This window comes from Lissotriton helveticus, chromosome 5_1, assembly GCF_964261635.1.
Source record: "Lissotriton helveticus chromosome 5_1, aLisHel1.1, whole genome shotgun sequence".
NCBI lineage: Eukaryota > Metazoa > Chordata > Amphibia > Caudata > Salamandridae > Lissotriton > Lissotriton helveticus.
Window position 1 is genome coordinate 88591164 of NC_136065.1, and position 27646 is coordinate 88618809.

At 47.6% G+C, this 27646-nt stretch overlaps 1 protein-coding gene across 1 annotated transcript in view; it reads left to right on the forward strand.

The window, feature by feature from the left end:
• Positions 1 to 21166: 21166 nt before the first annotated feature.
• Positions 21167 to 27646, forward strand: part of LOC144754188 (E3 ubiquitin-protein ligase TRIM39-like) — a 174323-nt gene continuing 167843 nt past the window's right edge. Inside the window, exon 1 of the mRNA XM_078641771.1 lies at positions 21167 to 22029. Coding sequence (XP_078497897.1) covers positions 21331 to 22029 — 699 coding nt within the window. The 5' untranslated portion in view covers positions 21167 to 21330. The remainder of the gene's footprint in view (positions 22030 to 27646) is intronic.

Below are 27646 nucleotides of genomic sequence, written 5' to 3' on the forward strand. Positions count from 1 at the left end.
ACCCGCGTGATGACGTCAGCGCGACCTGACCTGATCACCGTAACGTATCACATCAGAAGAGGACACCTCGGCTCAGAATGGTGAAGACGCCTCTGATCCGAATGGCACCACCGCTCGAAAGATGCGGTCGAAAGTGCCACCAGGGAGTTTGAGCTCCGAACGGTGCAGCCGCTTGAAGTACGCGGTGTAGAAGTGCCGTTAAACAGAAGCAGTCAATGCAGGTACACTTGAAAACAGGGAAAATTCTATATTTTTCAAGGTCAGTTATGTACTCCAGTGCAGTGAATATTCAGTAGCAGACCGATAAACACCACACAATGTAACCAAGGAAAGCAATACTCTTTACATAGTACGATTCAATCGTTGCAATTCCTGGCACAACTAAGTACACGGCTCATCTTCATACCTATCTATATCTATCTATACTAATATAATGAAGAGAGAGCCCAAACATTTGAGCCGGGTAATCTCAGGAACCACAGCACCAATCACAACACCCAATACAGCGTTGGAAAGGGCAGTTGCAGAAGAAGGACATAGGCTATGCAGACGCCCACCATATACATTTAAAAGGTAAAAGAACCGTGCCAGCAAAGTAGTCCCTTGTTGGCGTGTCTGCGTTGTGACGTGGGTGTGTGCTGGGGGCGTGACAAACCCTGGGGGCGTGTGGTACGTTCCGCCCTTCATGCCATGTCTCATATCGTGTGCTGTGGGCGTGTGCTGGGGGTGTGGGCGTGTGCGGGGTGCGGGATTACGGAAAAAAAAAACGAGCGTTGTGCCCAATATTTCATTGTTTTTTCTTTCAAGGTTCTGTACATTCCAGCTCCGGGTGTCCACCCTGCTCCCTTTAAATACCCCTGCACCCCATAATCATAACCCACCCTTACTCCTTAAAATACCCCAACACCCTTAAACACTAACCCATCTTAACCCTATAAATACCCTGTACCCCAAAACCCAAACATATCCCTAAACCCTAAAAATACCCCTGTACCCCAAAACCCAAACCTAGCCCTGAACCCTATAAATACCCTGTACCTCAAAACCCAAACCTACCCCTGAATCCTAAAAATACCCCTGTACCCCAAAACCCAAACCTAGCCCTGAACCCTAAAAATACCCCTGTACCCCAAACCTACCCCTGAACCCTAAAATACCCTTGTACCCCAAAACCCAAACCTAGCCCTGAACCCTTAAAATACCCCTGTACCCCAAAACCCAAACCTACCCCTGAACCCTAAAATACCCCTGTACCCCCAAACCTACCCCTGAACCCTAAAATACCCCTATACCCCAAAACCCAAACCTAGCCCTGAACCCTTAAAATACCCCTGTACGACAAAACCCAAACCTAGCCCTGAACCATAAAAATAACCCTGTACCCCAAACCCCAAACTTACCCCTGAACCCTAAAATACCCCTGTACCCCAAAACCCAAACCTACCCCTGAACCCTAAAAATACCCCTGTACCACAAAACCCAAACCTAGCCCTGAACCATAAAAATAACCCTGTACCCCCAAACCTAGCCCTGAACCCTTAAAATACCCCTTTACCCCAATAACCCAAACCTACCCCTGAACCCTAAAAATACACCTATACCCCAAAACCCAAACCTAGCGCTGAACCCTAAAAATACCCCTGTACCCCAAAACCCAAAACTATATCTGAACCCTTAAAATACCCAAAACATATACCTCAGTACCCCAAAATATATACCTCTATACCCACACTTACCTTATCCAAACATTTAAAAAAACATGCATTTACAACGAATTCCGTTGTAAATGTATGCGTGGTAAAAGCATATAAAATGTAATGCCATGCGTTATAATGGCATTGGGGAGTCATGGTACTTTCGTAATGAAAGTATGCGGAGTGATGGTATGCGGAAAGAAAGTTGCGGAATAATGGCTGTTTACCCTCCCCTGGTAAGTACATTGGTGGCACGGCAGCCCACATCTCCAGCAACATACTCTCATTTTTTCACCACCGATTTGAAAAATGCACAAGTCTCTCTCATTGATGGCCAGCACAGACATACACTTTTAGACACACCTCCCGCCACAAGTTCTAGAATTGCGAACTTTAGAGCTGGGGAGCTACGTTCGAATCTCGGCATCAGCTCAACATCCAGTGGGAAACTCGAGTTCACACATTACTGAACGCGCACTCTTAAGTGCATCAGCAGTGCACTGTCAATCGGAGCGTTTCACAGGCCTGTCACAGATAAGAAATGCTATCAAAAGGAAATCCTACAAAACAATATACTACTGGCCGGCAGCAATTCATACCCGGACAACGTCGGGACGGGCTGCTAGTACTAATATAATAAAGAGAGAGCCCAAACCTTTGAGGCGGGTAATCTCAGGAACCACAGCACCAATCACAACACCCAATACAGCGTTGGAAAGGGCAGTTGCAGCAGAAGGACATAGGCTATGCAGACACCCACCATATACATTTAAAAGGTAAAAGAACCGTGCCAGCAAAGTAGTCCCTTGTCGGCGTGTCTGCGTTGTGCTGTGGGCGTGTGCTGGGGGCGTGACAAACGATGGGGGTGTGTGGTACGTTCCGCCCTTCATGCCATGTCTCATATTGTGTGCTGTGGGCGTGTGCTGGGGGCGTGGGTGTGTGCGGGGCACGGGATTACGGAAAAAAAAGCGAGCGTTGTGCCCAATATTTCATTGTTTTTTCTTCCCAGGTTCTGTACGTTCCAGCTCCGGGTGTCCACCCTGCTCCCTTTAAATACCCCTGCACCCCATATTTATAACCCACCCTTACTCCTTAAAATACCCAAACACCCTTAAACACTAACCCATCTTAACCCTATAAATATACCCTGTACCCCAAAACCCAAACCTATCCCTAAACCTTAAAAATACCCCTGTAGGGGGCGTGGCTAGCAGCCGACTGAAATGGCCGCATAGCCTAAGAGCTCCGTGGGCGAAGCGCCTCTAACATCTATCCGACCACTAATCCGTTGACATTTTAAGGCTCCGAGTGGCTGCAGCTAAGGTCCGGAACCAGGCAGCGTGAGTCGGTGGACCCGGGAAGTACTCCGATACACAAAAGAGAAGAAGGCGGTGGTGAGCCTGGGAGGCCTGTCCGACGGACGCAAGCCGCGGCCTGTCCTGATCGGATTGCCGGGCGGAAGTGCAGAAGATCCGGCCGGCGTGTAACCGGAAATGCGCCCAGTGTCGACCGGCGCGGACAGCCATTGACTGCAGGGCGCCCACCTGTGTTCTGCGGTCGGTGACGAAGCCCCTGGCACAGGCGGTGACCGCAAACACCCAGCGGTGGTGGAGGAGGCAGACAGACTAAACCGGGAGGCCGGGCCTGAGGTGAGCGCCGCGCAACTGTACTCGCGCCGTGTGTACCCGGCTCTCAACATTAACAGCCACCCCCTCCATCTCCTAGTCACGAAGCAGTACCGGTGGAGGATCGGAGGGACCCTCAACAACGGCCTTCCCCGTGCCGGATGTACCCGCGCCGGTTCCTCGTACACTAAAGAGCCCAGATTTGGAGACGACAGCGCAGCGGCGTGTATGTAAGCTGGGGCTGCCCTTAAAACCCTTGATGTAGTGCGTAGACTCCACTCGGACAGCGCGGGGAATAAATCAAGCAACAAGAGAGGGGAAAATAGCAAGGCCTCCCATTCTAAAAACCCTGTGGACTATACAACCGTGACCAGAACTGTGACTGAGGAGGGGCTGCGACACTGGGCCTCCCTCTCTGGCCAACCACACTGAAAGTTGTCCAAACCTGCGACTACCGCCTCACGACTTGATCGGAAAGACCGTATTACCAACACCTTGCCCTGGTGTATATGAGACTTCATCCTGAGTAGAGACACAGAGAAATACCGTGCCAAACCTGGACACTTTTGCCCATTGGTCACTGCAGATACTGTGAAACGCGCACGTCCTAACCCTGCTTGTTGATCTGACGCCACCGCCACTCTCTTCCAGCGTTAACCCTGCAGCAGCAGACCGCGTGGGGGGTGCACCATGGCGGGAAGGGGCCCAAGGAATCACGCAGCGCATGCCAAGTTGGATAAATACGCATACGATAAAAACAATACGCCCTCAGTGGATGGACGCCCTTCTACGGGGAAGACACCGGATGGCGATGGAACGAAAAAGGTCACCTTGGAAGACATTATGAAGGCACTGACGGCCGTACAGATAACGGTAGGGACTATATCTACAGATGTTTCTCTGCTGCGGGCGGACTTTCACAAGATGACCGAAAGGATCAAGGAGGTGGAAATAGTTACGAAATCCTTGGTGGAAGACACGTCTGAGTTGCAGAGAGCAATGGCGCGGATTGAAACAGAAAATAAACACCTGAAAGAGAAGCTGGATGACCAGGAAGGGCGGTCGAGACGGAACAACGTAGGGATTCTTGGGATTCCGGAAACAGAAGGTACGCAAGCCATGGACCTGTATATAGAGGATCTAATTACAACCAAACTGCAGCCCAAGGAACTGTCTACTTTCTTCTCAGTCGAGAAGGCCCACATGGTCCCTGGTGGCAAACCTAAACCAGGAGCAGCCCCGAGACCGGTGCTTGCTAGACTGTTTAACTTCAGGGACAGGGACGCTATCCTTCAGGCGGCGAGGACTTCTCACCCGGTCCGTGTACTGAACTCGACTCTTGCCTTCTTTCCTGACTACACGGCAGAAGTGGCCCGGCGTAGGAAGAGCTTTGTAGAGGTCAAAAAAGCATTGAGGGAGCGTGAATTACCTTACTTCATGTTGTTCCCGGCCGGGTCCGAGTGGTAGCAGACCATAAAACGTGGTTTCTCGACACACCAGAGGCGGCGCGTGACTGGCTGGATGGCGGGCGACCGACAGGAACACGTCGACGTCTCCACAAGACTCAACGGCACCATCAGGAAGAAGTTCACGAAGGATCTGAGGAACCTGAACGAGAGGAACTGACCAGCTCGCCACGGCTAGTACTAGACGAACATGAACAGAGCCAAGACCTTTGATTTCCCGACCTACTGAGCAAGATGCAGTGATATCAGTTGGACACTGAGCTGGCTCTGGATTCCGGACTGGGGCGAGCCTACAGGGGCGTGGAGGGCTGCTGCCTTACGGACCTTGTACCCCAACAAGCAAGTACTATGGGTTGGGTTGGGAAGAAGCACTCTGCTAAATTGGGGTGGCGGGCGGTTCTTTGTCCGTTAAGCAGGGAGGCAGGGAGGGGGGTTGGTTGGGAGGAATGGGATTTTGTTTTTCAGTTTGTGTTTATTGAGGCAAGTAGTGCAGGACTGCATATACTAGGAGCACGATGGACAGGCAGTCATATCGAGCGTAGGTCGGGAGACTCACTCCCCCATTTTTACCTCTATACTGATGGCACACAACCCCCGGGCAGACCTCCATGGTGAGGTTTCACGGGACTCCCTGGTGGCCCCCCTGCGAGTGCTAACGTGGAATGTTAGGGGATTAGGAGACAAAATTAAGAGGGGTCTGGTCCTGCAGGCCATAAAACGCCATAATCCTGCGATAATCCTGCTGCAAGAGATGACCTTACGGGGAAGGCATGCCAAGCGCTAGACAGGAGAGGATATAAAATGGCGGTGCACTCAGAATTCACGTCTGGCTCCAGGGGAACTGGCATTTTGGTTACAAAAAACGCACCATTTTTGATATTACAGACTAAGGTGGATGACCAGGGGCGCTTCGCTGCGATGCAGGGCCAATGGGAGGGCCGACTCTTCAATATAATATCAGTGTACATTCCACCTGTGTTGCATTCTATAGCGCTGCCTGTGCTGGGAGAATTTGGAGATCTAATTATAGGGGGAGACTTCAACGCAACGATTGACGAGACACGGGATAGATTCCCCACTAGAAAGCAATCATCCGGGCCCTCTCGGTTTCAGAGCTTCCTCGAAGCAATGGGACTGACAGATGTCTGGAGGCATATGCACCCCACGACTAATCAGTATACTTTTCACTCCACGGTACATAACAGTCTATCGCGGATAGACCATTTCTTGTTTCTGAGAAACCGACTACACAACGTAGAAAGTGTAGACATCAAGCCTAGAGGTATATCAGATCACTCCCCGGTATTGTTGAGGCTGGCTTGCCAGGAAAAAACCCACAAGAGAATATATCCTATTTATCCCACCTATTTTAGGATCCCACGTATAAAGAAAGAACTTAAGATGGCTACTAAGTACTACTTTGAGGAGAACACATCCTCTGTAGAGTCACCATCGGTACTTTGGGAGGCGTATTAAGCAGTTCTCCGGGGTCGGGCGATAGCCTCCATCACTGAATATAAGCGATCGCAGCAGCGGGAATTGTCGACGTTGGAGTTGGCCCTGCATGCGGCGAATGATGCACATATGGCAGACCCTACATCAGACACAGCGCACGCCCTACAGATATGTCGGCAGCAACACGAAGAGCACCTACGGAAACAAACGATAGATAGTATTATGGCAACCACACATAGAATATACGAAGTGGGGGACAAAGCAGGGAAATTATTGGCCTGTCTGGACAAGAAAGGGGCCAGCACCAAGGGAATACAATACCTACGCACAAGGGAGGGAACATTACATTCACGCCCCCAGAAGATAGTACACACACTTGCAGAATACTTTCGGGTAGTATATACTCCGGAGCGGGTAGTATCGGAGGTTGCTGCATTGGAAACATTAAGCCATATAAATACCCTGGCACTGACGCCTGAAGCTAGTATGGAGCTGGAGGCAGATCTCACAGCTGATGAAATACAACTGGCGATAGGGGCGATACAATCAGGGAAGGCGATGGGCCCTAATGGGATCCCCATAGAATGGTACAAGATAATGTCTGATACCCTTAGCACGCATTTATTGGCAATGTTTAATGACAGTCTGGCGACTGCGGAACTCCCATTAGACCAACATACTGCGACAATCGTAGCAATTCCAAAACCTGGCAAACCCCCTTGAGAATGCACGTCATACCGCCCTATTTCACTGCTGAAAGCAGAAGCTAAAATACTAGCGAAATTGTTAGCCAGCAGGTTGATGACTCACCTCCCACAGCTAATCCACCCGGATTAGTCGGGCTTTATGCCCAATAGAAATACCTCCCTCAATCTCAGGCGAGTCCATGGGGTATTGGCACGAGCATCGTCGTTAACAGACCCGGCGGTAATACTGTCATTGGATGTCAAAATGGCATTTGATATGATGGAGTGGGAATATCTTTTCGCGGTACTGTCCAGAATGGGGTTTGGCTCCAAATTTAGGGCTTGGAAAAGGCTTTTAAATACTAACTCAATGGCACAGGTGACGGCTAACGGGCACTTATCACACACGGTGCCATTAGCCAGAGGGACACGTCAGGGCTGCCCCCTGTCGCCCTTGTTGTTCGCATTGGTCCTAGGACCTCTAGCTACCCTAATCCGAGCAACCCCCTTATTAAAAGGTATAAGTTGGAAGGAGGGATGGGAGGATCGCCTCTCGCTCTATGCCGACGACATGCTGGTGTATTTGACGGATCCGGAAACTGGAATCCCTGAACTTCTCACACTTTGTGATATTCACGGGAAAACATCAGGATACACCATAAACTGGACTAAGTCAGTGTTGTATGTCCTGAATGGTCCGGCGCCTACGCTTCCGAATAACTGCCCACTAATACTAGTGGAAAACTCATTTAAATATTTAGGGATATACATCACCAAAAGCGAGGCCGACTTTTTTGAAAAAAAATTTGATACCACCATTAGACCAACTAAGACGGGATGTGACCCACTGGGAATCTTTGCCCCTAACTTTGCTGGGCAGAGCAGCACTGTATAAGATGATGGCACTGCCCAGATTTCTCTACGCACTCGATAACACTCCATATCCGGTTCCACTACGATTTTTTAAACAGGTGGCAGCTCTAGTAACAAACCTGTTGTGGGGGAATCGCACGGCCCATATTGCACAAATCAAATTAATCAAGAGCTGGTATGACGGGGGGGATTGCGTTACCTAATTTACAGTTATATTATTGGGCGGCACATTTGAAAACCCTCAATCACTGGATTCATGCACCCCAAGACGACCCAGCATACAGGGCCGATAGGGCACAACTAGGCTCAAACAACATGCTTGCAGTGCTCTACAATAGGAAACTAGCCACTAAACTGATAGGACCCACGAAACACACTGTCACACTCTGGTACACGGCGCAAGCGAGACTGGGATGGAAGGGAACTATAACCAAACTCACCCCGCTGTGGGACGCCAGGGAGTTGGGCCAATTGAGAAAAAGTAAGGGCTTCACGCAGTGGGACAATATCGGCATCTCCACGGTGGGAGACCTCTGGGACAAGGGAACAGTGATTCCCTTTACGCAACTTCAACAGCAATATGACCTGGGTTCAACTGAAGCGTATAGATGTGCACAGATTAGACATGCTTTACTGGCGGTGCTACCGGAGGGTATTAAGGTTCCGGAGGCCTCCCCACTGGAGGACCGGCTTTTAACTGACTATATGCAACGCAGGGCTATGTCACTTACATACCGGAAACTACTTAACAACCTACCGGATCCGACACTAAAACTACGTGAAAAATGGGTTGAAGAGGTGGGCGAATTAGACGATAGGGAATGGTTGGAGGCCCTGGCGTCCCCTAAGGAAGTGGGCATCTCCGCTAAATTTAGACTAGTACAGCTGAAAATCCTACACCGCATTTACTACACCAGGACCACTTTATATAAGCTTCAGCGCACGCAGCATCCCTTCTGTCTCCGTGGATGCGGGGAGGAGGGTAATCTATTTCATACTTTAAGGGAATGTCCAGTAATAACTGAATTTTGGCAGCAAGTAATGCGCACCATCTCGCAAACACTAAAAGTGTCTCTCTTGCCGGAACCACGGAAATGTCTCCTTAATGCATGGGATCCGAATAGTCTACCTCGCCACGGACAGATATGGGGGACACTGGGATTGATGATTGCTAAGAGAGACATTGCACAGAAATGGGGTGTAGCGAATTGTAGCGCTGGGAGCGGGATGCGGCACAGTAGGAATAGGCAATAGTCGTGTTCGAGGTAATAATGGTTTTATTGAGGCAAATAGCTGGTCGGTACAACTCTTTCTCGATGGAGGGGGTCTTCTGGGTGATCTGCTTCTACTTCTCCTCCTATGGTGGCGCTTCTCTTTCTTGCGAGTCCCTTCCGGTCCTCTCGGGGGGGTTCTTCCTCCTCGGTGTCCGTCACGACGTAGGGGGTGGCTCTCCAGCCCAGAAGAAAAAGAGAAGACAAGGCCAGTGTGAGTTTTCCGTCCAATACCAATAATAAAGGGGAGGGAGTGAAGGGAGTCTACACCGGTGCTCTTCATATACAGTGCCCTAAAGTGAGGGAGTATAGGTGCACAGGAAAGGGGTACCGGGGGTTCAGGCGTCCCGTGGGTTTGTACCTAGTGTACCTTTGGTTACTACCCAGCCCTTAATGCGGTCACGCACCTGACTGAGCCACGCACCTCCCCTGGGTGAGTGGCTGGGCGGCTCACAGGAACGGTGGCCTCCTGGCTTTCCTCCGTCTGTTGCAGGCGCCGGGTCTGCTCCAGTCAGGTAAAGGGGTCTCACACTTCCTCTAGGGCGGGCTGGCTCCCTCCGACCTCCTTCCTCCGATGTAACTCTTCTTTCGTCCTCCTCTCCTCCTGCCTCCGATGTTCCTCTCCTCTCGTACTCCTCTCGTACTTCCTCCGACTGCTCCTCTCGCCACTCCGCACACTCCTTCCTTCCGTCCTCCGGGTGAACAAGCACACCTGGTCCTCGGTAGGCTCACCTTTTGTCGGGAAGCTGTGATAGGCCGGCTCCTCCCACTCCGAATCTCTCCAAGATTTAAAGGGCCATTCCTCGCATTCCAGATCCGTCGCGCTGCCTCTGAGGTCCTGCGATGATGGAAGAGAGAGAGGGGAGGGGCATAATCGTTAAGTCAGGCTTCCCCCCGGTCCGCCCTCCGCCTTGTCGGTATATGGCACCTTGTCTCTGTATGGACCCGTCACACCCCGAGGCCCTCTGGTAGACCCCGTTACACGAATAGACCTACATTGTCAGCGTGGTGCAAACATATGGACCTGATAATGATTACGGAACGTTCAGTGTATGCTAACGGGGAGTCCACGTAGGTGGAATCAGATATGGACTCCTTGGAACGTTTTTAGGGGGGAAATATGTGAACCATTGCCTGAGGGAGACATTGATAGTTCGGACGAAGAGATGGAAGAGGTTTAAGCTGATCGGGAGGGGGGATTATTATTGACCTATGTCAAGATATAACACTGCCACTATGTTTATTATTTGTCCTACTAAATACAGAGATGTGATTGTAACATTATCATATTACTGGAAGTACTCCTGCCATTGTACCTGCCTTGTTTTACGATGAAAATAAAATGTTTAATAAAAAAAAAATACCCCTGTATCCCAAAACCCAAACCTAGCCCTGAACCCTAAAAATACCCCTGTACCCCAAAACCCAAACCTACCCCTGAACCCTAAAATACCCCTGTACCCCAAAACCCAAACCTAGCCCTGAACCCTTAAAATACCCATGTACCCCAAAACCCAAACCTACCCCTGAACCCTAAAAATACCCCTGTACACCAAAACCCAAACCTAGCCCTGAACCATAAAAATATCCCTGTACCCCAAAACCCAAACCTACCCCTGAACCCTAAACTACTCCTGTACCCCAAAACCCAAACCTAGCCCTGAACCCTTAAAATACCCCTGTACCCCAAAACCCGAACCTACCCCTGAACCCTAAAAATACCCCTGTACCCCAAAACCCATACCTATCCCTAAATCTTAAAACTACCCCTGTACCCCATAACCATATCTGAACCCTTAAAACACCCCAAAACATATACCTCAGTACCCCAAAACATATACCCCTATAACCATACTTACCTTATCCAAACAATAAAAAAAACATGCTTTTACCATTCATGCATTTACAACAAATTTCGTTGTAAATGTATGCGTGGTAAAGCATATAAAATGTAATGCCATGTGTTATAATGGCATTGCGGAGTCCTGGTACTTTCGTAATGAAAGTATGCGGCGTGATGGTATGCGGAAAGAAAGTTGCGGAATAATGGATGTTTACCCTACCCCGGTAAGTACATTGGTGGCACGGCGGCCCACATCTCCAGCAACATACTCATATTTTTTCACCACCGATTTGAAAAATGCACAGGTCCCTCTCATTGATGGCCAGCACCGACATACACTTTTAGACACACCTCCCGCCACAAGCTCTAGAATTGCGAACTTTAGAGCTGGGGAGCTACGTTCGAATCTCTGCATCAGCTCAACATCCTGTGATTCCATGCAAATCCCTTTGTCTCCCCGTGCCTACCACAAATTAATGTGTTCTTCTGTAATGTAAATTGTGCTCATGCCATGTTGTCGAGTTCGCGCTATATAATATTGCAAGGAAAAATAAAGTAGGGAAACTCGAGTTCACACACTACTGAACGCGCACTCTTAGTGCATCAGCAGTGCACTGTGAATCGGAGCGTTTTACAGGCCTGTCACAGATAAGAAATGCTACCAAAACGAAATCCTACAAAACAATATACTACTGGCCGGCAGCAATTCATCCCCGGACAACCTCGGGACGGGCTGCTAGTAGGATAATAAAGTTAATACATCCCCGCTTGTAAGTCTTTAAGTTTTTAAATAATCCAGAGCATAATATAAATGTTCCTACTTACACAAAGAGGAAATCCATGCAGAGGAAATTTCAAGTTGCAAGAAGAGAGCTCCTCTTTTTTTTTTTAAATTTGATGAGAAGAATCTTTAGTTATTTAAGATAGAGTAGATCAAGTGGAGGATATGAGTCCATGTAAAAATAATTCCAAGAACAGGAAAAAGAAAAAAAAATTGACGGGCTTGCGCAGGCTCTTAATTTCTTCTGCTCGTCATCCAATACTCAGTCGCCAAAATGTAATGATGAGCAGTCCAAGTAAAGTAAGTAAAGTAGTATTTATTAGAAGACAAGCAGATACATCTCATTCCTCCAGCTTCTCCCTTCAACTAACTCTCTCCAACACCATTCTGGAATCCTGCTGTAGAGCATCATCCAGTTATTATGGAACCGGGTAGATGCACTTCATCCGCATTTTAGCGCATGTTTCGTGCCGTTAACCCGTACCGACTTATTCCCAGGAATATTCTCCCCCTGACTGCACCAGTCCTGATTAATTTGGCGCCACAAGCAGATTTCAAGACCAAGTCCTAGTCCTGAGTAGACCCCCCCAGCAAGTTGGGGTTCAAAACGCATTGGCTCTAGCCAATGGGTTAACTTGAGGGAATTAGTCAAAATAGGTGTTTCCCGCCTAGACAACACCCATTGACATTGTGTAACCCCATTACTCATGACACAGGCAGGACAATAGGCAGAGGCCTTGTTGTAGGAACATGATAGTGTCCGCCTAGTGCTTTTTTTTTTTAAATAAGGACTGGTCAATTGTATTGGTTATTATTACTCAAGTATGTTTACTTCATGGTTTGATTTTTTTGTACTTTGTTCTCTCACAATTGTGTTGTTTTGATGTGTCTAAGTTTGCTTTATGTGACAAGGATCATTATTTGACAATGTGCATCTAAATGAAGTATTGCCCATTTGATGGCATGAATAAGTGGCATAATCTTGTCTTTATAAAAAAGTTATTAGTTAAGTGAAATAAATCACATAGACTTTAGAACTCTTGGTCTAAGGTCTTCTTTACTCTTTAATTTGGTATTAACAGTCTATCTGGACACTCTGTTTGTTTCCTATTATTGTAGTGGTCCAGTGCAGACAGTCAGAGGACCCAAGCCTTGCTTGCTTAAAAAGTCCACTTTTCACCACCGATTTGAAAAATGCACAGGTCCCTCTCATTGATGGCCAGCACCGACATACACTTTTAGACACACCTCCCGCCAAAAGCTCTAGAATTGCGAACTTTAGAGCTGGGGAGCTACGTTCGAATCTCTGCATCAGCTCAACATCCTGTGATTCCATGCAAATCGCTTTGTCTCCCCGTGCCTACCACAAATTAATGTGTTCTTCTGTAATGTAAATTGTGCTCATGCCATGTTGTCGAGTTCGCGCTATATAATATTGCAAGGAAAAATAAAGTAGGGAAACTCGAGTTCACACACTACTGAACGCGGACTCTTAGTGCATCAGCAGTGCACTGTGAATCGGAGCGTTTTACAGGCCTGTCACAGATAAGAAATGCTATCAAAACGAAATCCTACAAAACAATATACTACTGGCCGGCAGCAATTCATCCCCGGACAACCTCGGGACGGGCTGCTAGTAGGATAATAAAGTTAATACATCCCCGCTTGTAAGTCTTTAAGTTTTTAAATAATCCAGAGCATAATATAAATGTTCCTACTTACACAAAGAGGAAATCCATGCAGAGGAAATTTCAAGTTGCAAGAAGAGAGCTCCTCTTTTTTTTTTTTAATTTGATGAGAAGAATCTTTAGTTATTTAAGATAGAGTAGATCAAGTGGAGGATATGAGTCCATGTAAAAATAATTCCAAGAACAGGAAAAAGAAAAAAAAATTGACGGGCTTGCGCAGGTTCTTAATTTCTTCTGCTCGTCATCCAATACTCAGTCGCCAAAATGTAATGATGAGCAGTCCAAGTAAAGTAAGTAAAGTAGTATTTATTAGAAGACAAGCAGATACATCTCATTCCTCCAGCTTCTCCCTTCAACTAACTCTCTCCAACACCATTCTGGAATCCTGCTGTAGAGCATCATCCAGTTATTATGGAACCGGGTAGATGCACTTCATCCGCATTTTAGCGCATGTTTCGTGCCGTTAACCCGTACCGACTTATTCCCAGGAATATTCTCCCCCTGACTGCACCATTCCTGATTAATTTGGCGCCACAAGCAGATTTCAAGACCAAGTCCTAGTCCTGAGTAGACCCCCCCAGCAAGTTGGGGTTCAAAACGCATTGGCTCTAGCCAATGGGTTAACTTGAGGGAATTAGTCAAAATAGGTGTTTCCCGCCTAGACAACACCCATTGACATTGTGTAACCCCATTACTCATGACACAGGCAGGACAATAGGCAGAGGCCTTGTTGTAGGAACATGATAGTGTCCGCCTAGTGCTTTTTTTTTTTAAATAAGGACTGGTCAATTGTATTGGTTATTATTACTCAAGTATGTTTACTTCATGGTTTGATTTTTTTGTACTTTGTTCTCTCACAATTGTGTTGTTTTGATGTGTCTAAGTTTGCTTTATGTGAAAAGGATCATTATTTGACAATGTGCATCTAAATGAAGTATTGCCCATTTGATGGCATGAATAAGTGGCATAATCTTGTCTTTATAAAAAAGTTATTAGTTAAGTGAAATAAATCACATAGACTTTAGAACTCTTGGTCTAAGGTCTTCTTTACTCTTTAATTTGGTATTAACAGTCTATCTGGACACTCTGTTTGTTTCCTATTATTGTAGTGGTCCAGTGCAGACAGTCAGAGGACCCAAGCCTTGCTTGCTTAAAAAGTCCACTTGAAGCAGGCATTGCATTCCCTTCCTTGGCTGGGCTTTTTTGAGACTGCTACCAAAACTGCATAGCACTGTTCCTTGAGCTAAATGACAATAAGGCAATTTGTGGCACATGGCTAAACACTTATAAGGTCCCAAAGGCAAGGCCTATTGGCTATGCAAATGCTTGTTATTATAGCCCTGGAGCTAGTTAGCTTAAAGCCCACCTGCTCAAACAAGTTTTAAATCAAATGTGAGGAAACCTAACAGAATTTAAAGGACTGATTTTTCATATAAGCTCAAATGGATTTTAAAGAAGGAATGTGTGGCAGAAGATGCCCGTTTTTCACACTGCCTGCTGACTGGTAAACGTCATCTCATTTATCCTCTTCGATTTTTGAGTCTCCGTAGATTATGCTCTTGGTGCATTGGAAGAAAGATTGCTGAACGGGCACTTGCAGTCACCTACTATCTAAAAACACATTCTGTTAATCGTTCCTTTATTTCTGGTCTGACCTACTCTTTAATTTACCCCAATATCCCTTCTAGTTCTTGTCCTTTTCCTGGCCATAATGTAATGCTCAGTGTCTTATTTTCATTATTGAGGAATCAAAGGGAGAGCGAGGAAGAACTGCGGGTGCGTCCTCTTCCCCTGATTGACAATAAATGCAACAACGTGGACGGACTCACTAAATAATCCTTTAGTTTTACCGACTCAGTGCCAAGCACTGGAGCACAAAATCCAATGGAATTGTAAGAAGAACCCTCACCCACCAACCTAGTTGGTAGCATGCTTCATCATCCGGTTCCCTTGCTGGGCTGCCGAGTGCAACCCTGCTGTGCTTCAACGATCGAGTTACAGCGGAGCAGGTTTTGATTTGACAGTGCGGTGTGTGCTCCAAAAGTGATGAGGTTAAAAATGTCTCTCGGATGCCCAATCGGGATCCTAGGATAGGTCTAAAAACAAAGCGGGATATAATGAAGATGAAAAATGGGTCTTCAATATCCCCTAAGTACTAGTCGACATGTTTCAGCCTCCCCAATAGTAATGAGGATTTCTTCAGGATCAAAAGAACGTGAGTTGTGAGGTGGCTACAAAAGTGGAGAAAGCCACGTGAGTTGGTGTGAATAATTTTCAGCACACACACTAAGGTGTGCAGTGTATGTGTTAGTGTAGCCGTACTTAGGGACCCACCTGCTGGTTGAAATCTGTAAGAGAAAAACATACAGCATAAAGGACAAAGACAACATGTAAAGAAACATTGCAATGACTCTTTGTTCTGCTTCATTCTCCTTACGCAAGTGATGTGCTCACTGCATTATTCTGGTGCACTTTGTGAGTCTGAATTATAGGTATATTTACATCTCATTAATCAGACGTAGACATACTATAAACACATATCTTGTTCAAAAGGTCGTGCATGGTTGTGGTTGCCAGCATGCATTTCTAAGTGAGTGAGCTCCTTGCGTAGTCACAAGTATGCACGGACACTGAAGTACGATTTAAGATAGAAAGTGTTCCTACTGTCACAGAGAGATATTTACATTCTGATATTGCGCAGCTGATGTTGGGTATCTGTCTTATTGTGCTGATACTCTCTGTGACGGTAGGAATACTTTCTATCTTAATAAGTCGATAATAAGACAGGCACTCGATAATTACACATGCGCTCATATTTAGACATCGTCTCACACCGTATAAACTGGCTATTTACAGTCACAATTTTTTTTCTGTTCTTCTGTATCCATGGAATAGCCCAGCGCCTTGACGTCCCGGGCTAAGTTTGCGCTTTGTAAAGCTTATATTCATTCATTCATTCAGTTTTTGAGCTGCTGTGGGCTGGGACGATCTTATCGCAGCCGCACACGACTACTTCACAGGTCTTTAAAAGACCATTTACTTGCTAACGAGTCTGTGTTGTGTTTTCACTGCTTCTTAAACCCTCATCTCTACTATCTATCGCTAGAAGAATTAGCCCCCCCGAAAATGTGGCTCTAGTTGCGCCTCTGGTTCTGACAAGCCAGAGCTGCCGGCCTTGGAATGAGGGAACCAACTTCGAGCCTGTGTATGCTCAACATCCTGTGATTCTGGGCAAATCCCTTCATCTCCCCGTGCAAATGCGGCCCCTTGTGACTTCACTAACCAACAACGGACACTGTGCTCCAATTACGGACAGCCCGTGTAATTATGGACACTGTGCTCCAATCAGGGGCGCAACTAGGTCTTAATTTCAGGGGGGGGTCTAACATGACAAATGAAGGGGCGTGGTTTATTTTAATCAATGGTGCGGGGCTAAAATGGCAGATAATCGGGATCGATTAATGCTCAGGTCAAGTGGAGAAAACGTGATGAATTCTGCATTTGAAACTGGACAATTAGAGCACACATTTTTGTTAATTTGATGCATTTATGTCCTATTGTCTTATGAAAAAGGAACAGAATGTACTGAATTAAAAGGCCAATTTAATATATTTTACTACAAAGCACTTTAGGAACACAATATAACCAATTTTCACAATGCCATTTCAAGGCAACGACCCTTTTTCGCCAGTTCGTCAACAATTGCTTCTATAGGAGGACAATGTGCTCGTAAAATGTTTATCATTGCAAGTCCAAAACCCATACCCACCCTGAACCCTAAAATTACCCCTGGTACCCCAAAACCCATACCCGCCCTGAGCCCCAAAGTTACCCCCTGGCACCCCAAAACCCATTCCCGCCCTGAACCCTAAAATTACCCCAGGTACCCCAAAACCCATACCCACCCTGAACGCTAAAATTACCCCTGGCACCCCAAAACCCATACTCACGCTAAACCCGCATATTACCCCTTGCCCCCCAAAATCCATTACCACCTGAACCTCCACATTACACCCCTGGCACCCCAAAACACATAACCACCGAACCCTAAAACTACCGCCTCGTACCCCAAAACCCATTACCACCCTGAACCCTGAAATCATCCCCCTAGAACCCCAACCCCCATACCCACGCTGATCCCTAAAATTACACCCTTGCCCCCCAAAACCATACCCACCCTGAACCCTAAAATTACCTCTGGCACCCCAAAACCCATACCCGTACTGATCCCTAAAATTACACCCTTGCCCCCTCAAATCCATTACCACCCTGAACCACAAAATTATCCCCCTTGCACCCCAAAACCCACGCCCACCCTGAACCCTAAAATCACCCCCCTGGAGCCCCAAAACTCATACCTGCGCTGATCCCTAAAATTACACCCTTGCCCCCCAAAACCCATGCCCACCCTGAACCTTAAAATTACCCCTGGCACCCCAAAACCCATACCCATACTGAACATTAAATTCCCCCCTGGCACCCCAAAACCCATACCCACCCTGAACCCTAAAATTACCCCTGGCACACCAAAACACATACCTAAGCTGAACCCTAAAATTACCTACTTGCACCCAAAACCCATTACCACCCTAAACCCTAAAATTACCCCCCGGCACCCCAAAACCCATACCCACCCTGAACCCTAAAATTGCCCCCTGACACCCGAAAACCCACACCCACCCTGAAACCTAAAATGCTCCCCCTCACACCCTAAACCCCATACCCACACTGAATCCTAAAATGAACCCCATGGCACCCCAAAACCCATTGCCACCCTAAACCTTAAAATTACCTCCCGGCACCCCAAAACCCATATCCACCCTGATCCCTAAAATTGCCCCCCTGACACCCGAAAACCCACACTCACCCTGAAACCCTAAAATTCCCATCTCACATCCTAAAACCCATACCCACCCTGAACCCTAAAATTAACCCCATACCACCCCAAAACCCTTAACCACCCTAAAATTACCCCTGGCACACCAAAACCCATACCCACGCTGAACCCTAAAATTACCCCCTGGGACCCCAAAACCCATACCCACCCTGAACCCTAAAATTGCCCCCCTGACACCCGAAAACCACACCCACCCTAAACCCATACCCGCCCTGAACCCTAATATTGACCCCATGGCACCCCAAAACCCATTACCACTCTGACCCCCAAAATTACCCCCTGAACCCTAAAATGACACCCTTGCCCCCAAAACCCATACCCACCCTGAACCCTAAAATTACCCCTGGCACCCCAAAACCCATACCGACGCTGAACCCTAATAGTAGCCCTGGCACCACAAACCCATACCCACCCTGAACCCTAAATTTTTTTTTTTTTGCAGAGTTTTATATAGCGCAAACTTGACCCGAACCGAATCGGCTATCAGAGCGCTTTACATAGCACCAGTTACGTTACATGAGGACACACATTCATTTTTGTTAGGCACGGAGAGATTAAGTGATTTGCCCAGAATCACAGGAGGTTTTGGCGTCGTTACCGAGACTCGAACCCAGATCCCCAGGCCCGAGGTCGAGCGCCCTAGCCGTTAGGCCAACTCCTCTCCCCAATTGCCCCCCTGACACCCGAAAACCCACACCCACCCTGAAACCTAAAATTTCCACCCCCTCACACCCTAAAACCTATACCCACCGTGAAGCCTAAAATTACCCCTGGCACCCGAAAACCCACACCCACCCTGAAACCTAAAATACCCCCCTCACACCCTAAAACCCATACCCGTACTGAACCCTAAAATTAACACCATGGCACCCCAAAACCCATTACCACCCTAAACCCTAAAATTACCACCCAGCCCCCCAAAACCCACACCCACCCTGAACCCTAAAATTGCCCCCCTGACACCCGAAAACCCACACCCACCCTGAACCCTAAAATTAACCCTCACATCCTGAACCCTAAAATTAACCCCATAGCACCCCAAAACCCTTAACCACCCTAAAATTACCCCTGGCACACCAAAACCCATACCCACGCTGAATCCTAAAATTACTCCCTGGCACCCCACAACCCATACCCACCCTGAACCCTAACATTGCCCCCCCACGACAGCCGAAAACCACACCCACCCTAAACCCTAAAATTTCCACCCCCTCACACCCTAAAACCCATACCCACCCTGAAGCCTAAAATTACCCCTGGCACCCCAAAACCCACACCCACCCTGAACCCCTAAATTACCCTTCTGGCCCCCACTGCCCATACCCGTCCTGAACCCTAAAATTACCCCCTGGCACACCCAATCCCATTACTACCCTGAACCCTAAAATTACCCCTGGCACCCTAAAACCCATACCCACTCAGAACCCTACAATTACCCCCTGGCACCCCAATCCGTAACCCACCCTGAACCCTAAAATTACTCGCTGGCACCCTAAAACCCACACCCACCCTGAACCCTAAAGTTACCCACATAGCACCCTAAAAAATGAACACTACAAACTTACACTACATGTGCATATTCGGAGGGGACTCTCCTCTGACGTTTCCATGTATGTAAGTCAAAAACAACATTCCCTTAGAGTAACCTGGATATGCAGGCAGTAGGTAATGCTGTACTGAAGAATTCATTAAAGTTACTGAAACTTACATAAAAAACGGCTGCCTGCTCTTCTGATACTATTCAGTTGAGTTGGGCTGATCAGCAGCACTGCGTCCTGGCATCTAGCCCCTCCCGAAGATCTCACAGTGTAGATAGGTGTGGGTCAAATGTTTCCTGGTTTCTCCTTGCCAGGGCCTCCTCTGCTTCTGCGTCGTTGTTGCCCTTGGATGCAAAAAGGGAAATGGCCCTGTTCACCATTTATCTGGTGAGCAGCGCCCTGTGTGTGAATTCCATCCAAGTGCACAGACAGCAGGGGAAAAGGGATGGCAGTGCAGGTGATGCTTTTACTTTGTAAATTAATTCCTGCTGGCGTCATAGCCCAGGGTTTGCTGTCTGTGCACTTGTATGGAATACACATCCATGCAAGTGCACAGACAGCAAACCCTGGGGTTTGACGCCAGCAGAAATTCCTATACAAAGGAAAAGCGTCACCTCCACTGGCCAGCCCTTTCCCCCTGCTGTGTGCATCTTCCCGCTCCCACCCCCACCCCATGCTGAACACATCAAGTGCTTAGGTGAAATCCCTGCCTTCAGGCAATGATATCACCTCGGGGCCAGTAAAGGAAAACAAGAGGTTAACTGAAACTGTTCAGAGGCTGGCTGGCTCGAGCTGCTGGGCCTCAGAAAGCATCATAAAAATCACATTCTCGGCTCCGATGCGCAGCCTTCTTTTATCCTTTCAGTGCGCGTCAAATTAGCCCGGGCTGGAGGGGGGGGCTGAAGCCCGGTGAGCCCAATGGGTGTTGCGCGCCTGGCTCCAATTATGGTCAGTTCGTGTAATTACGGACACTGTGCTCTAATTGCGGGCGGTCCGTGTAATTACGGGCACGGTGCTCTAATTACGGGCGGTCCGTGTAATTACGGACACGGTGCTCTAATTACGGGCGGTCCGTGTAATTACGGACACGGTGCTCTAATTACGGGCAGTCCGTGTAATTACGGACACTGTGCTCCAATTACGGTCAGCCCGTGTAATTACGGACACTGTACTCTAATTACAGACAGCCCGTGTGTTGTAATCTTTGCCTGTATTACACTTCTTATGCTACTGTTATACAATGGTATCTCCCGTCCCTTCCACCCCTTCTCTCCCTCCACCTCTTCTCTCCCTCCACCTTGGTATGACCCCTCTTTAGAATGTTGAGAGGAAGCTCACCTTAGAATGTTGGCGAGCGTCAGTTGTCAGCTGGTGCCAGAGAATCGTGTATTTTCCCCTTTTCTTGGTTTGCTTTAAGGTGTACCTTTCTTTTACTCCTTCGGTTTATGTTATATTTTCTATCTTTCTCTTCTACCCAGTCATAAAAGGCACCCAGAGAGAAGTACAACAGTACATGTGTAATACTGTGATTAGGGAGGGGCGACCAATCCAACAATTACAGTCACTCGGGTGGGTGTCTGACCTCGAGAAGGGATGGAGTACAGGCGAGTACTTCAACATCAACCAATGGGACCCGGCAGACTACCAGCCAATCCAAGTCTGGGCTGCCTTTAGTTCTTCAACATCAACCAATGGAAACCAGCAAACTGTAAGCCAATCCGAAGTCACGCTGCGACTCAAAGGCGCCGACACCAACTTTTCGAAAGAGAAGCCACATTTTTTGACTTCCTGCAGGACGATGGCGGCAGCAGCTCAGCTCGGGAACCTCCAGGAAGAGGCCACTTGCTCCATCTGTTTGGATTATTTTACTGATCCGGTGATGATAGATTGTGGACACAACTTCTGCCGCTCCTGCATCACCCAGAGCTGGGAGGGAAGAAATGGAAACTTCCCCTGTCCACAGTGCAGAGTAACATCATCTGGGAAAAACCTCCGACCCAACAGGCAACTGGGGAACATGGTGGACATGGTAAAACAGTTTCACCTGCCCCCCGTGAAGCCCCAGGTTGAGAATCTGTGCAAGAAACATGAAAATAATCTGAGGCTATTTTGTGCAGAGGATCAGAGGATGATATGCTGGGTCTGCCGGGAGTCCAAGGAGCATAAAACTTACTCAGCAAGTCCTGTGGAGAAGGCTGCACAGAAGTACAAGGTACGTGTGTCGGTGGTTAGGATTCAAGAGCAAATGTATATTCTTTTATTCTCAAACGATTGCAGTTTTATCTGTGTAAGAGCAGGGATCACAATACACCCTGTGAGTCCCATAAGGAAGTTACCCACAAGTGCAAGGCGTGCATGGGGGTGTTCCCGTTATTTAGAAGTAAAGCAACCCCAGGAACCCCAAAGAGGAATAGAAGTAATGCATGTTGGGTTTTTGGGATCACGGTGTGTATGCCATGAGCCGCATAGAGAAGTTTGCACAAGAGCAGTACATATGTCTGAGGGTGTTAAAGGATTATTAAGTCCTCAGTGGGTCCCCGCTGAAGGCTGCTTAAAAGAAAAGCCCAATGAAAGTTTGTTGGGTTTAGGGATCACATGTGAATACACTCTATGAGATCTATGCAAGAAGCTGCAAAAGAGCACAATGTGTGTCTGTTATAGCGCTAAGATCACAAGTTGTATACTTGGAGCATCAGAATGGTCTGTAGCCCCTGGGCTCACATGGTCATCAGGTACGGCAGAAGATGTGTAGCAATGCAGGGTGTAGTGAAGAACTATTTTTCATTTTCTGGGTACAGCATGCTACCTTCGGGGACCCCACACAGAATGAATGCACATCAGGCTAGACAGTGACCAGAGGCTCCTTGTCTGGGCAGGTTCAGAGCCTCGGATCTTATGATAAGTTGCCCAACACTGAACCTGGGCTCTGGGGATCCGGGTATGTTCACCTCTCGCAGACAGTCCACCTTTGCGGTCCTTAACTAGCAAAAAAATAAGGGTTATTCCTCCGTCCCAGGGGTTTAGCGTTTGCCTGTAGAAGGAAGACTGCCAAGATGTCTGCCTCTGGCCTCTGCCCTTCTCTTCAGTGGGGCGCAGAGCTCCTTAAAGTTCAAAGGCCGGTTGGTCAGTTTATATGATTATATCCTGTCCTAGGTTAGTTGGCTCAAGTCCAGCTGTCCAGTCAGATTCATAGTTTGATCCAGACCTTCGGAGGGAACCAGTACACTGGGGTATGGGTAAAAGCTACCCCACTGCTATCGTCAGCAGCCACAAACCGATAGTAGTGTCATGGGATGGCCATGGGGTGGTAGCCTCCCACCTTTACAGAGGACCCGAGTGGATGGACCCTAGACTCCCAATAGTCTTGCATCTGCTGTCGAGTCACACTCCGTTTGTAAAGCACTTTCCAGGAGAGTAGGCTTGAGTTAGGGGCCTCCCTCACAAGAGGATAACCCAGGCCTGACAGAATAATAAAATGGAGCCTGTTTTCACATGGGCACTGCACCAGGGGTTTGACCCTACTGTTCATGGGTTGAGTCTGACTCCCTCTGTCCTGCCGTGGACCCTGATTTCGGTTGGTGCCTATTCTCCTTGTCCGGCGTCTGCTCCTTGTCGCTGAGTCTGCATCGGGGTATTGCCTGCCAGTCTGTTCTCATTTCTAGCCCCTGTATGAGATTGGTGTCTGTTCCCTGTAGCAGACCCTGTAAAGGGTTGTGTCTGCTCCCCCGCTGTCTGTTCTCAGTTGCGGCCCATTTATGAGATTGATGTCTGTTCCTGTAGCAGACCCTGTATGAAATTGGTGACTGTTCTTGTAGCAGACCCTGTATGAGATTGGTGACTGTTCTTGTAGCAGACCCTGTATGAGATTGGTGACTGTTCTTGTAGCAGACCCTGTATGAGATTGGTGTCTGTTCTTGTAGCAGACCCTGTATGAGATTGGTGTCTGTTCCTGTAGCAGATCTTGTAGGAGATTGGTGTCTGTTCCCTGTAGCAGACCATGTAAAGGACGGTGTCTGTTCCCTGTAGCAGACCCTGTAAAGGAGGGTGTCTGTTCCCTGTAGCAGACCCTGTAAAGGGTAGTGTCTGCTCCCTCGCTGTCTTTTTTTCAGTTGCCGCCCCTGTATGAGATTGGTGTCTGTTCCCTGTAGCAGGACCTGTAAAGAGTAGCGGGGTAGTGTCTGCTCCCTTGCTGTCTTTTTCAGTTGCCGCCTGTAATAAGATGATCTGTAGCCGAGTGTTATTGATTGAAGATGGTTTATTGATAGATCAGGGACTATTGTAATTTCTGCTTTGCTCAGTTTCTGCCAGCATACAATTTAAGTGTGCCAGATTCTACTGTTTAAATGACTTCCTGAGATTAATTGAAACATAAATATTGTCAGCACGTGCGTGTGAAATAGACGCACTCTCAGGACTCTTAACTTTATTTGGGACTCTGCTGCACGCTTTCTGACCCTGACTGTCTGTTGGTTCCTATTTGAAATATCTGACAACCTGGATGTGACAGTTCATGAACGCAGAGAAACTGCCTAGTTTTGTGTCGTCGTTCCTGTTTGCACACAGGTGAAGTGTGCCAATTACTTACTATTATAAGTGTGTACAACTGCCTTCCTGCTTACACACTTGTGATGTGTACCAGTTACTGTCACCGGCACTGTTACAAAGTAGTCTGCAGACAGGAATCGTGTGAAGTAGGATTTATTATCACAGCCCCACACAGTGGTCATGCGTGGGTGAACGGAACATCAATATGACAGTTGGTGTCAACGGAATCAGCAGGGGCAAGGAATGGAATGTGGGGGAACCAATGGGAAGGGGAGAAGGTGGGAAGGGTCACGCGCAGGGGAAAGGAAGGTGCCATGCGCATGGGTGCAGGGGGGTGGAATGGGTAGGATACAACACATCTTCCTCTCTATAGAGTTTTGGCAACAGTGCCACGGGAAGCGGTGACACATAACAGGAGGTGCATAAACAGTTGGGTAATTAGTCACATTCGTAATCATCCAGACGTTTAGGTCTGCGGATGGTCCTACCAAACCTTCCAGAGGTCGCTGGTACGTGTGGTGCACATTCAGTGTCCGAATGAGAGTCAAAGTCAGATCTGCCGAACCTACCACTGAATCTGTGACCATCAGACACCACTTCAGAATCCGAATGAGGGTCATCCTGACAACTCCGATTACAAGTCGAAGTGCTGGGATGGGCACCTGCAGACCGATCTGTAGAATGGCCATCATCAGAGTCCGAGTCAGGTTGGAGGTCACGTGTGCTGTGGTTTCTAGACCTATTATTCTCATCAGTACTAGATCTATCAACATCTACCCCCAAGTCATTGCTAACGGTAACATGCTGCTGGTGACTCTGGGCCTTGTCACTGGGATGATAGTTCGCCAGTCTGCTCATGTGCCAGACTTTCCCATCACTGAGTCTTGCCGCATTGTTAAACAGTTCATCAATGTGAAGTGGGGCGGTAAATCTACTTTCTCCTTTCTTTACTTTTTTTTCTAAACGAACTTTAACAAGATCGCCAACCTTGAATGAATGATCTTTTGCACTGTGTCTAGAATCATACCATTCTTTGTAGTACTTCTGTGCCTTGATGATGTTTTTCCTTATGTTTTCAGGTGACCATTCAATTTGTTTTGATTCCGACATCCATCCTAGATCGACGCTCATGGGCTGTCTGCTTCTCATGAGAATGAATGGTGCAGTGCGAGTGCTTGCACAGGGAGCAATTCTGAATGCCCAGATGAGTTTGTATATTTCCTCTTCCCAATTTAAGTTTGCATTTCTGGATAGTTGAATGTGTCCTTTCAAGACACGGTTAAAGCGTTCAGTGAGGCCATTTCCTTCAGGGTGATAAATTGACGTGGTGTGATGGGTGATGCAGTTCCTAGCAAGGAACGACTTGAATGCTTCGGAACAGAATTGCCGGCCATTATCGGTGAGGACGGATTTTGGTAAACCTTCACTGAGAAAGAGCTTGTCCAAGAAGTCTATACATTTGAAACTGTCAATTTCTTCTACGATTTTAATTTCTGGCCACTTGGAGAAGTGATCTATTGCCACCAAGATGTACTTGATTGCTCCATCATGTCCTTCAACAGGCCCCACGATGTCCAAACCCAATTTCTCCCAAGCCATTTGCGGGGGTTGAATCGGAGAGAGACTGACTTTTGACGTTTTGAGAGTTTTGTCTGAGTCACAGCATTCCAAACAGTTCCTGACCAGGACTTCGATTTGCCTGTCAATACCCGGCCACCAATAACTTGCTCTGACACGCTGCTTGGTTTTGGTGATGCCTAGGTGGCCAACGTGACACAAACTTAGGATTTTGTCTCTGAGCGTGGCAGGGGCTATGGCTTTCCCCATTCTGTACAACACGCCGTTTTCCAAACTGAGTTCATTCCTGGTTTCCCAATACACTTTAACATTGTCCTGTAGGTTGCGCTTGTCGGGCCATGCAGAGTTGATGAATTGGCATACCATTTGCAGAGTGGAGTCGCGCGACATGTGTTGATCCCATTCTTCCGCTGATATTCCATCCAGGTCCGTGTTGAAAAGTAGAGCAACCTTCTCCTCATCTTCGACTATGCTTTCCATGTGAGGCAGAGGTAATCTGCTGAGGAAGTCCGCGATTTTGTTTTTCACTCCTGGCCAATATTCTGCCGAGTAGTTGTAATCCAGCAGCTTGATCGACATTTTGCTGAGTCTTGGTGAAGCGTTTTGTAGACCTGAGGCTGTCAGAATCTTAATTAACGGTTTGTGGTCTGTGCGGAGATGGATTTTGTAACCCCACACATAAGCTCTGAAGTAATTGAGCGCCCACGAACAAGCCAGCATCTCGCGTTCTATGACAGAATACTTTTCCTCCGCAGAGGTGAGCGACCTGGAGGCAAAGGCTACTACCCACTCTTGGTTAGATGAGTTCTTCTGTGCTAGCACAGCTCCAATACCTTTGTTGCTTGCGTCTGTGGTGAGGTAAATGTCTGCTTTGGGGTCAAAACCTTTGAGAAAAGGCGCCTCGCTGATTTCTTTTTTGATGGCAACAAAAGTGTTCTGACAGTCCGATGACCAGACAAATTTGGTTTTGTTTTTCAATAGTTGTCTTATGCTGTAGGTTTTTTCAGAGAAGTTCCTTATAAATTTTGAGTAATACTCCGTCAAGCCGAGAAAAGCTCTTACATCCTCTTTGCTTGAGGGACATGGGGCATTGAGGATGGCATCCACTAGACCCTGTTTGGGTTTGATCCCATCACAGCTGATAGTGTGCCCCAGGTAAACCACTTTGTCCTGTGAAATTTTACATTTGTCTAATTCCACTGTCAACCCATGCATTTTCAATTTGCTAAACACTTGTCTAAGGCGTGTGTCATGTTCCGATTGGTTGCTGCCCATGACCAGGATATCATCCTGGAAAAACCTGATACCATCAACACCTTCCAGAATGGATGTCATGACCCTTTGGAAAAGTGCTGCGGCAGAGGCTAATCCAAAAGGTACCCTGGTAAAACGAAAGCAACCAAAGGGTGAGATAAAGGTGGTGAATTTTTTACTGTCTGCATGCAGGGGAATTTGGTGATATGCAGATTTTAAGTCAATTATGGAAAATACACACATATCATTGGTGGCACTGAACATTTCACAAATACGTGGTAGGGGATATTGGTCAACAATAATGTTCTTATTTAGGTCCCTGAGATCGATGCAGAGTCTGATTTTCCCGTTGGGACGTTTGACAACAACCAAGGGGGAAACCCACTCCGCCGATTCCACTGCTTCTATAATGCCATCCTTAACAAGCTTGTCGAGTTCTGCTTGTACATCAC